Source organism: Miniopterus natalensis, chromosome 4 (assembly GCF_054644295.1).
Source record: "Miniopterus natalensis isolate mMinNat1 chromosome 4, mMinNat1.hap1, whole genome shotgun sequence".
Classification (NCBI taxonomy): Eukaryota; Metazoa; Chordata; class Mammalia; order Chiroptera; family Miniopteridae; genus Miniopterus; species Miniopterus natalensis.
The window spans coordinates 78,006,095-78,017,046 of record NC_142084.1 but is presented as its reverse complement, the minus strand read 5'-3'; the positions used below and the strand labels follow the sequence as shown (position 1 = coordinate 78,017,046).

The window sequence follows — 10,952 nt, the reverse complement described above, 5'->3', positions numbered from 1 at the left end:
TGTAGTGATTTGCCCAATATCAAGCAGGCAGTATGGAGAGACACCTGACCCCCAATAGCCACAGGTTCTGCTGGAGAGCTCTTAATCCCTGGCAGGCCTTGGATAAGGGCTCTGGTGTCAGCCCCTGTCTGCCACCCCCGCTCTCTGCCTCCCGGAGTGGCTGCCCAGCCAAGGACAGGGCCGCCTGCTTACCTCCTGGGCTTGGGTGCTGCCTGGACTGGTGCCTCTGTCTCTGGCCCTCACACACTTGCTGCAGCCAGTCCAGCATGCTGGGTACCGCAGTCCTGCTGGCCCTGCTCCCAGGGATCTCCACCTTGCTTGGTGGACCACCTGGTATGTAGGGACTGGTAGATATATATGCCTTCATGCTCCCATTCCTGTGCCACCCTTTCTGGACTTCCCATTTATCTTGCTTGGGGGAACGGATGGGGGGGTGGGCAGTGGGGTCTACCCCTGTCTCCCGTTTCCAGGTTCTTTGGGATCCCCAACTTAAAAGTCCTCAGCAGCTGCTTGAGGCCAAGGACTGTGGGAGGGAAGGGGTCTGTGCAAATGCTTTTAGGGGATGTGTATGGGGGCCATCATGAATGTTTAAGAGACAAGGACCCTGTTGAGCACCTCCTGAAGGCAGACATCTGTATGGCCATGTATGCACTGCAAGTGCATGCCTGTCACTTTTAGAAGACCCCTGGTGGTGTTCCCTGGTGCCTCTAACCTTTGCTGCCACTGCCCTCAACCTGGGAGTGAGGAATCAACAAATGAAAAAGCCCCAGAACGTGGTGGCCAGGCTGGGCTTGGGCTGTGCCAGAAGGGCTGTGGGAGAGCACCTCCCCGCTCCTCCTCCTCCCTGCTTCGTTGGTGACAGCACCTATCTCCCCTTGGAAAGGGAAGGGTGGGACCAGCACAGTCCTGGCCCCAAGCTGGCTGTGCTGCAGTCCCTGGGCCCCTTACCCCCTTCCCAGTCTGGAATTCCCTTGCTCACTGTGGGGGAAGAAATGGAGTTCCAGGGAAGGGAGCCCCGCACCAGGGGCGCACAGCTTTGTTCCCAGCCTCAGCTGCTGGGCTGTAATGCCCCACGGGTCTCCAGGGAGTACATCATAGCTGCTGTCCCAACCGCAGTGAAGGAGGCGAGGAGCCTAGCGTGAGTGCATTCTCTACTGCTTACATTTTTCAAAGGAGGCTTGGAGGTTGAATTATTTGCCTGAGGGCATAAGGGTCAGCCCGCACTTCCTCCTCTGTGCCACTCTTCCTCCCCTGCCAGCGCCCCCGTTTCCAGCGGCGCCCGGGTCGTGGCTGCGCCGACCCCTTTTCAGTCTAGAGCTGTCGGACACGCAGGACGCCTTCCAGCGCCGTGCGGGGCCACTCGAGGTCCCGGCGGACAGCCGCGTGTTCGTGCAGGTGTGGACCTGGGATGAGCTGGGCCGGGGCGGGCAGGTGGGGGCTGCCGAATCTGAAGGCAACACTCCACCCCCCACTCAGGCAGCCCTGGCCCGTTCTTCCCCGCGCTGGGGCCTGGCCCTGCACCGCTGCTGGGTGACACCCTCCTCACGTCCGGCCCCGGGACCCACCCTGGCGCTGCTGCGCGGGGGCTGCCCCGCCGATTCCTCCGTCGCCTTTCCGCCACCGCGCCCTGGGGCCGCCCGCTTCAGCTTCCGTCTGCGCCCGGTCTTCAACGCCTCTGTGCAGTTCTTGCACTGCCAGCTGAGCCGCTGCCGCCGCCTCCAGGGAGCCCACCAGACTCCTGCACCTCTCACGCTGCTGCCCCCATCGCCGGTGCGCGGGCGCGAGACAGGGAATCTAGGCTCCTGGGGACTGTCGGGCTGGGCTCGGGAGGGCCTTCAGCATCTTCGGGAGGAGCTCTCGGGGTTTGGGGACTCGGGGTTAGGGCGCCTGGGACATGGACCCCTCGGAGCTTGGGTTAGGCGCTGGGTCTCTCTCAGGCTGGGTGCAGGGTGTTTGAGGGACCCGGAAGGGCTCTGCGCAAGGGTTTTTAGGGACAGGGAGTAGGCACTGAATTCCCTCGTGGACGGGGCACTGGGATTCCCTTGGGAGGGGCTCTGAGGTCCCTCCAGGGTTGGGTGTTTGGATAAAGAAAGCTACATAAGGGGCCAAATCTCTGGGTGCCTAAAGTTGGACTTCACAGGTTAGGTGCTCAGAGAGCCGAGTTTTGTTACCTTGAGGAGCTGAAATTTGGATTCTTCAGGAGCTGTGTGGCTGGCTGCTTATATATCTTATGGGCTGGGCTCAGGGACCCCCAAGGGGCGGGATTTCTAGGGGTCTGGTGGTGAGACTTCTGGATGCAAAGAGAGCTGGACACTTAGATCTCTTGGGAGCCCTGGGGACCAGCCCCTGGATCCCGAGGCCCTCACATCCCTCTCTTCCCTCCCCTCCTCCCAGTGTCTGCCTCAGGATGAGGCGTGCGCCAGCGCCAGCAGTGGCAGAATTGAGAGTGTGGGTACCAACAGCCCCCACCTACACACGCTGACGCAGCCCATCATTGTCACGGTGCCACGGCCGCCCCCCAGTGAGCACGAAGTCCTCTGCGGGGGGGGTCCCTGGGGCAGGAGAACTGGAATGGGGAGGATTTCTGGGGCCTGGTCCCAGTCTCAGCGTTGTACTCCCCACAGGGCCACCCAAAGGCGTCCCCAGCAGAGCTGTACGCCCGGAGCCTCCTGCGTCGGCCCCGGTGGCCCTTGAGCCCGCACCAGTGGTGGCACTAGTGGTGGCCGCCTTCTTGCTGGGCGCCGCGCTGGTCGCGGGACTCGGCCTTGTGTGCGCGCATTCAGGTACCAACCTCGGCCCGCCCAGATCTTCACTCGGTCCCCAGCCTATTCTAGTGCTTCAGGACTCAGGGTCGCCACGATCCCAGCCAGCGGCGCCTGAACATCCTTAGACCTGCGTCCGTTACGCCCACAGCAGCCCCCAGGGGGCACCCTTGCACGGGGCCAGCGTTCAGCAACCCCTACTGCTCGGCAGCCTGCCTCTCCCTTCCAGCGCCCCTACCTCCCGGCCCACCCCCTAGAGCCTCGCCTAGCGACCCGCAGCCCAGAAGACCCCAGTGAGGCAGGTAAGTGTGTGTGTGTGTGTGTATGTAACCTAGAGCCCATAGGAGAGCTGGAGGAGGGAGGTGGTGATAATGACTCTTCATAGCGCTTTCTCTGTGCCAGGCAGCGTTCTAAATGTTTTACATATATTAACTAATTTAATCTTCATAAAAACCTTTAGGTAGATACTATTATAATCCCCACTTTAGATATGAGAAAAATAGGCACTCTCTGAAGTTAAGTAATTTATTAGAAATCACAAAATTTGGTAGAGCTGGGTGGGATTCAAGCTCAGGCAGTGGGTCACCTGTGGTGGACTGCGGCCTCTGTCCGAGGGCACTAGGCGAGAATTCGGGATTCAGACAGAGCATCTTCAACGCCTGAGCACAGACTGATGGGGGAAGCCAATGATCAGCTGAGAAGGTAGCCTGCGTAGTGTCCTCTCCCTAGGGTAGCCTGGATCGCCCCTTCTAGGGATGGTGCGCCCCCAGCAGGGTCTAGAGACGCACCAGCCAGACTTGTCAGACCAGACTCGCCAGTCTGGACCGACCGCCGGCGACCTCGGACCCCACGGACCACGGTCCCTGCACCCTGCGCCCCTCACTCCTCCCATCTGGGCTCAAAATAAACATCTGGTTTGACATGCTGAGTTCTGAAGTATGCTTGTGTGCAGGGTTTGGTGGGGGGCAGGAAGTGGAGACTTAGCATCAGGACTGGGAGGATTCTGGGCTGGAAGAGATCCAGACAGAGCTTGGGGGCGGGGCTCATACGCCCATATGCTTGTGTGCAGATAGGGACCAGGGGAGACCTAGGGGCGCTTTGTCCTAAACAGAAAGGGGCACCCGACCCCACCAGGTTAAGTTTTAAATCCCGCTTCCTTCCTCCACCCCAGCACCGGACCATCTGCCTCTTTAGATCTTCCCAAACCCAGGCCTTCTCCGCTCTCTTCCCACTGCCCTGACCCGGGCCTCGCTAGAGCCTCGACCTCCGGCCTCTGCTCCAGTCTCCTCTCCTGTCAAGTCTAGAGCTCCTTAGATCCTTCCTATCCGAACTCCTCCCCTGAGCATTGACAAGTTCCATTTTACGGATAAGGAAACTGAGGCTGGGTACAGCTAAATCACTTGTTCAAGGTCTCCAGGCTGGGTGACCCCACAGCCCAGGTTCTTGGCTACTACTGGGCAGCTGCCCTTCCGGCTAGGGCCCACTCCTCTTCTAGAAGCAAAGCACACGGAGTTTCACAAGACTTAGTCCAGAAATGGAGAGAGGGCACAAGATCTAAGGTCTCGTCTCCAATTTACAAATGAGGTAAAATGCGGACGACCAGATCACGTTCGCCCCCTGCAGTTCGGATGCCAGCCTCTCCATCATTTCCCACCCGCAGGACTCCCTGCGTCTAGCCACGCAGAGCCACGCCTCCGTCTGCTTCCGCTTCGGCGCGGTGCTTTTTGGCCCCAGCGGCCTCCGTAACCCCGCCCCCCAGAGAAGCGGTCCTCGAGCGCCAACTCCGCCCTCACCGGCATGAAGCCCCCACAACGGCGGCGAGCTGCCCCGGCGCGCTATCTGGGGGAGGTGACTGGCACCGCCGTCTGGGGCGTCCGCGAGAAGCGCCAGCTGCTCCGACTACTGCAGACGCAGCGGGGCCAGCCGGAGCCGGACGCCGTCGAGCTGGCCAGGGAGCTGCCGGGTCGGAGCGAGGCCGAGGTGAGGGTGTCTCGGGAGGGAGCGAGGCTGGAGGCAGACCTGAGGTGTATCCTGGGTGGGTCCCAGGAGTAGACAACTGGCGTGGAGTGGTCGGGACGAGCGCGAGCCTGGGGGCGGGGCGAACTTTGCCGTAAGGCTGGGCGTGGGCGGGGCATACAGGAGGTTGGGGGCGGGGCGGAGGCGGGGCGAAGGCAAAATTTAGGGGCGGGGCGAACTCGGAGTAGGACCGCGCGGAAGGGGGCGGATGGTACAGCGGGACTGGGCGGGAATGAGGTTGAAATGAGAATCAGGAAATGGGGGAGAGTGGACGAAGCGCGGAGGCGAATAGGGTAGTACTGCGGCGGGAGCCACATGGGCCTCGACCTTACATTTTTATGTCACACCTGGGCCTTTGCCTCAGACCCTGGGCAGAGCCGCTGTGACCCTTAACATCGGGCTAGCAGGAGGCAAGGAGCAGTGGCTGGCTCTGGAGCAGGCGGTGATCTTTGGCCTCTCTCCACCAGCCCTGGGTTTGTAGAAGGCCCATTTGGTCTCCTTTCTCTTCCCCAGATTCGAGATTTCCTCCAGCAGCTCAAGGGCCGCGTTGCCCGGGAAGCCATTCAGAGGGTGCATCCAGGTGGCCTAAAGGGTCAAAGATGTCTGGAAACACAGCCCCCAGCCCCTATCGAGGTGAGGCAGGGCAAGGCTCCCCAACGGCAGCCCCTGGTAGATGGGGTGGGAGTTGGGAAGATAACTTGGTCAGAGGATCCTCAGGAAGGACAGGGCTTGGGGGACTCCTGAGGGTTGATCCCTAGACTGACCATGTACTTTCTGGTTGCCCCACCCAGGTATGGATGGATCTGGCTGAGAAGATAACAGGCCCACTGGAGGAAGCCCTGACTGTGGCTTTCTCACAGGTACAGCCATCCCTTAGGGAGGAAGGGGTGTCCCTAGGGACAGGGTCATACATAAGAGCCTAAGTAAGTTATGGATCTGTGTCCTGGGCCCTTTCTCTTGCTAGTTCTGTGACTGGTCCGTCACTGGACACCTTGAACCTCAGTATCCCTCCTCTGAGGCCATCTTCTGTATGTGACACCTTCCTTGGGTGAGCAGGTGGAGGGGCTTAGCACAGTTTGCAGGGCAGGGGAGTGGCTGAAGGGAGGACTTCTGTCTTTCTCTTCCTGATCTGTCTGCCTGCCAGGCGCTCACCATCACGGCTGTGGAGCCCATCAGCCTCCTGCACTCCAAGCCTTCCAAGCCCACACAGGCACGTGGAAAACTACTGCCCCTTAACACCCCTAGTGGACAGGAGAACCAGAGTCCTGAGGTTCCTGGCCCCACCCCTGAGGCACCTTCTGAACTCCTGGCTGGCCCCTCTACTGAGGGAGACCTTGAAGTGGACTTTGAGAAGATCTACAAGTACCTGTCATCCATCTCCCACAGCTGCCATGGCCCTGAGCTTTCCGCAGCTGGTGAGAAGAATGGGGGAGGGGAGCGGGGGCTGTGGTGGCAGGGTCCCAGGCAGCAAGCCCTGCCCTCCTCTTACCCCTCCTGTCTCCATCCACCACCAGAGTCAGCTGTGGTCCTTGACCTACTCATGGCACTTCCTGATGAGCTGCATCACCTGCCTTGTGCAGCTCTGGCTGAGCATATGATGGATACATACCTACATCTGATGGCCCCCCAGTCTGACCCCAGCAGTGGAAGCCTGGGACCAGGGGCTGAGGATTGTGGAACTGGTTCTAGAGGGCAAGAGGAGGCCAGCCAGGCCACCCCTCAGGCGCCTGAGAATGCCAGGCCCGGCAAACCGAGATCTGCCTGGCAAGCAGCTGGGGTCTGCCCCCTGAACCCATTTCTGGTGCCCCTGGAACTTCTGGGCCAGGTGGCCACCCCTGCGAAGTGAGGGGCCCAGCAGGCAGAGGACGTACCAGACCTCTGTGAACCCCTGGCCCTCAATTCTGCTTGGGCTGGCACTGGGTATTCATGAGGATCTGGTCATAGTGGAAAGCCCCTGATTCGGTGTGCAGTGCCAAGTGGCCTTTAAGATGTTCCATACAGCAGGGGGTCTCAGAAATGGAAGCCCAATTGTATAAGAGTTCAGCCACAGAACTGAGGTGGGGGCATCCAGATGGCTGGGCTAAAACTACCATCAAATACTATCCCCCCATTGGTCCCTCCCCCTTCCTACATCCTGTTGCCTATGCCCTATAACTGAATAAAGTTGTCAGTCTGTCTTTTTTTTGAAAGTTGATTTTAGAGAGAGGAAGGGAGAGAGAAGCGTTGATTTGTTCCACTTATTGATGCACTCAGTTGATTCTTGTATGTGCCCTGACCTGGGATCAAACTCACAACTTTGGCATATTAGGATGATGCTCTAACTGACTGAGCTACCCAGTAAGGGTTGTCTCGCTCTTTTTCCTTTGACTTAAAGGTGGCAGAGCCCTGGCTGGTGTTGCTCAGTGGTTAGAGTGTCCGCCCACCCACCAAAGGGTTGCAGGTTTGATTCCCAGCCCCGGCTGGGGCACATGCGGAAGGCAACCAGTCAGTGTCTCTCACATCGATGTTCCCCCCCACTCCCTTCCACTGTAAAAATTAATGGGAAAAAATATATCCTCAGGTGAGGATTAGCAACAACAAAAATGGTGGCAGATGTGGCTTAAAGTACAGAGGAAGATGTCAGGTAGGAGAGACAGAGCTTAGAGTCTTGGGGACCAAGGGGGGCATGCCAGGGAGGAGGGTGTGTTCCCCAAAGGCTACCACTGCCAGGCCTGCTCCAGAGCTGTTTGGAGTGACCTGTTTGGTGATTACATGGAGGGTCAAGACAAGCCTGAGCCTGACAGGTGTCAGGGAAAGGTTTTCTGAGCAGGGTGACTACATCATACAGATGGAGAGGGTACACCAGCAGAGTGAGGGCGTGTTGGGCAAAATGATTCTTTGTACTTAACCAGATAGTCACCAAGACCACCAGCTCACCCTGGAAGGGGTGGGTGCATATCACCTGAAAGAAATGTTCTTGCATAGACAAGTGTGCCTGTTGCCACTTGGCTATATATATCACGCCTCCCTTCCCTTCTGGTGTGGAGCCGCTTCTGACGGCAAGTTCCCTTAGTAAACTTTTGATATTCTGGTTTCCCAACAGGGCAGCTAGGAGCCAAGCCCAACGCTGGGGGCCCGAGGGTTACGGGTGGGCTGTCCCATGTTGCAGGTTAGAGAGAGTGTCCCCTGAGGTAACCTTGGGGAAGCCAGGGGAGGAGGAAGAGCAGGGCTGGGTAAATTACAGAATCCCAGCTGCTGTGAAAGGCCCCAAATTCCTGGAAGTACTATTGGGTTTCCTTGCAAGGGGTACCCCCTCCATCAGCCTTGGAGGGTACGGGTTCAGGGGCTGGTTGGGGAGGGTGGGGCAGGAACCAGGTGTCCTCTCATGGGATGGCATTCCCCCAGGCCTAACTAGTCCTCTGAGAGCCTGTGCATTCACTCAGCCTTCCTTTTATAGAAACCCTCACCACCTCTCCACACATTGCACACAGCTCCTCCAGGGCGCACAACACATCTCCCAGGTGGGCTGTGGAATGGAGTCAGCACACTCCATGATCACGCCCCCAGCCCACCCCCAGGTTCCCAAGAGCACATGATGATGGGAAGGAGGGCCAGGGTGAGAGGGGTTTGGAGCTGAAGATGCAGTCATCACAGCAGGAAGCCATGCCAGTTCTTGGATTCCACCTCCAGGGCTGGCTGAGGGCACCCCATCCCAACTGCCCACTCAGCTAAGTCCATCCCACAGCCCCATCTCCCTAGGTCAAGGGAAAGAGGAAGGTGTCTTGGCTACGCCTGGAGCTAGGGATATTGAGGTGGTGACATACCAGTTCCCCAAAATGTGGGTCTGGGTGTCTTTGAAGCACTCGCAGAGATGCTAACTCAGCTTGCTGCTTGGCTCAAGTAAGTGCTCAATAATAGCTTTTATTATTACCATCAGCTCAGAGGCAGGAGTGAGAAGGCATGAGAAGGGCATGGGCAGCAGGGAGATGGTGTGGGGGTGTGGCAGGAGGAATCGGGGAAGGTGGCAGGATTGCCAGTGACTGGCTTACAGAGGTGGTGACTAGGGGCAGGGAGTGCTGATATAAACCGGGGACTGGACTGGGGCGGGAGTGAGTCTGCCGCACTTTGCCCCCACAGAACACAGCAGCCATTGTTGCTCTTCACGCTGGGATTCAGGCCAGGCTGCACAGGGCATATTGGTATGCAGCATCCACCCCGTGGGTCCAGGAGGGAGCCAAAGGAGGGGTTCAGCATTTACGGGGTATCTAGTGGGATGGCCAGACCACAGGGGAAGGGAGGGACAGAGGAGTCTCCCTATCCTGGAACCAACATAACATTTATGCTGGCGGTAGAACAATAGCAGTCACCTACACGCTGTGGGGATCGGTGAATTTGGGGGCGAGGACAGGGCGGGAAAAGGCACGAAGTGGGGCTCGGGCTTGCGGGGAGGGATGATGGCAGAGGCCTGAGTATATGGGAGGGGTCTGGGGGAGGAGGGGCTGGACTTCTCATGCCCTCCTCCTTGGGCTGGGCTCTGGGGCGGGATCCAGAGGGCGGTCGGGCCGGCGGCACCCCACAACAGACCGGCACCCCACAACAGACCGGTGGGCCCCGACCCGATGGAAGGCCACCCCAGGGTGAGGTGGTTCAAACCAACGCGTAGTCGAACTGGCCACGCTCGAGTGCCTCCTTGTGGTCGGTCCAGGACGAGGCGGGCATGCGGCTGTAGGGGTCGAGTAGGATGCGCACGCAGCGCACCATCAGCAGGACGAGCACCACGAGCAGGCAGAGCACGAAGGCAAAGACTGTGCGTTGCTCGGCGTCCAGCCCCGCGCCCGCCGGGGGTCCCGTCGACGGCGGCAGCGGCTCGGGGGACAGCGTCCAGGTCGTGCTCATGGCTCACATCGCCGCGAGCCCTGCAGACAAGGGGTCGGCCCGGGGAAGGATGAGGCTGTGCCTTCCCACATCGGCTCCATCCCACCTTACCCGTCCCCCCTCTCTGGTCTCCGACAATGCCGCTGCCCCGACCGTAGACACACCACCACGCGGGGACACAACTCCGTGCAGGTGGGGGCGCTGAGAGACGGAGCCCCGACCTGGCCGGCCAGCACCCAACAGGTGCCACGGCGCAGTCCTTCCCGGTCCCCGCCCGCTGTCTTTTGTTCTCTGCGTCCCGGGGACTCCTTCCTCCCACCACCCCTGCCGTTCCCCTCACCCTAGCCTCAACCGCGACTGGGACGGATCGCCGGGCAGCAGTGCTCTCCTCCGGGACCCACGCCGGCTGGGCTCTCGGCCTCTCCCTGGCAGTGGTGACGGCAGCAGCAGCAGTCCGGGATCAGCCCACCCCACCCGCCCCTGGAGCAGCAGAGACCGAGGCGGGCGAGGCTCTAGCAAGCCTGGCCGCCTCGGCTGTTTCCATAGCGACGGGGGCGGAGGCTGCGCCGGGAGCGGCGCGCGGCAGCGACCCCGCCCCGGTCTCAGGATCACAGCTCTCAGGCCCAGCTGAGCTGTATGATCCTCACCCCCACAAGCACCCCAGATGCTCCATCCAGATCTTAGCCCCTATACCCCCCTTTTCCACGATGAATCTTTCGCCCAGACTCCCGTTTGGGGGATCTCAATGGCTCCCCAGCACCACTCATGGGTGCTCAAGCTCCCCCAGCCCTAAAGACCCCAACCCTCAAAGACCCCAACCAGGTGACGGAAAACCTTTCTAGCTTTTCCCGTCACTGGTCTCCTCCCCCACAGAGGTGCAGGTTCCTAACCAAACAAGACACCCCTCTAGGTCCCCAGTTCCTTCAGTGACCTTGACTGCCTCCCATGACCACCTGGCTCACTCAGATAGAACATTGACAGACATCCTGGACCACCCAAGTTGCTCTCCTGCACTTTGGTGTTTTATTATCACTTCCAAATCTCAGTCATATAGGTTAATAAGGGCACTATTAATTTTTTTAAATGAAGCTAAAATGGCCTGGATAATGTGGCCAGTGGGCCCCACCACCCCATCCCCAGGAGTCCTTGGGCCAGAGTCTCTTGGCATTGTCTGGTCTGTATGTCTTGGTAACCTTCCCTGCCAGCAGCCCCTGAGCAGCAGAGGGGGGTGCAGGGGCTGGCACTGTGGGAAGCAGCCCTCCACAGTCCCTGGCCCTTCCCTGTCCAGCTGGTTCTGCAGCCACCCTGGCAGAGAGTAGA

The 10,952-nt window shown here is 59.6% G+C and overlaps 3 protein-coding genes across 4 annotated transcripts; 2 read left to right on the top strand and 1 right to left on the bottom strand.

Annotated features, from left to right (window-relative positions):
• Positions 1-251: 251 nt before the first annotated feature.
• TGFBR3L (transforming growth factor beta receptor 3 like) lies at positions 252-4,331 on the top strand. The gene is made up of 6 exons (XM_087816885.1): positions 252-333; positions 1,259-1,770; positions 2,395-2,521; positions 2,625-2,783; positions 2,914-3,064; positions 3,516-4,331. The coding sequence occupies exons 1-5, from the start codon at positions 267-269 to the stop codon at positions 3,057-3,059; spliced, it is 1,011 nt and encodes a 336-aa protein (XP_087673011.1). The 5' UTR covers positions 252-266; the 3' UTR covers positions 3,060-3,064; positions 3,516-4,331.
• A 124-nt stretch (positions 4,332-4,455) lies between these two features.
• Positions 4,456-6,971, top strand: SNAPC2 (small nuclear RNA activating complex polypeptide 2). 2 transcript variants are annotated; one of them, XM_016203493.2, is made up of 5 exons: positions 4,456-4,742; positions 5,292-5,411; positions 5,570-5,638; positions 5,923-6,193; positions 6,293-6,971. In XM_016203493.2, exons 1-5 carry the CDS (start codon positions 4,560-4,562, stop codon positions 6,622-6,624), a joined length of 975 nt encoding a protein of 324 aa, XP_016058979.2. In that variant the 5' UTR covers positions 4,456-4,559; the 3' UTR covers positions 6,625-6,971. The 2 variants fall into 2 exon arrangements, with proteins under 2 accessions (XP_016058979.2, XP_016058980.2); XM_016203494.2 differs by lacking the exon at positions 5,292-5,411.
• Positions 6,972-8,293: 1,322 nt separating this feature from the next.
• Positions 8,294-10,710, bottom strand: CTXN1 (cortexin 1). The gene is made up of 2 exons (XM_016203447.2): positions 9,973-10,710; positions 8,294-9,673 (listed from the first exon to the last, which is right to left on the bottom strand). The coding sequence occupies exon 2, from the start codon at positions 9,651-9,653 to the stop codon at positions 9,405-9,407; it is 249 nt and encodes an 82-aa protein (XP_016058933.1). The 5' UTR covers positions 9,654-9,673; positions 9,973-10,710; the 3' UTR covers positions 8,294-9,404.
• Positions 10,711-10,952: the final 242 nt, after the last annotated feature.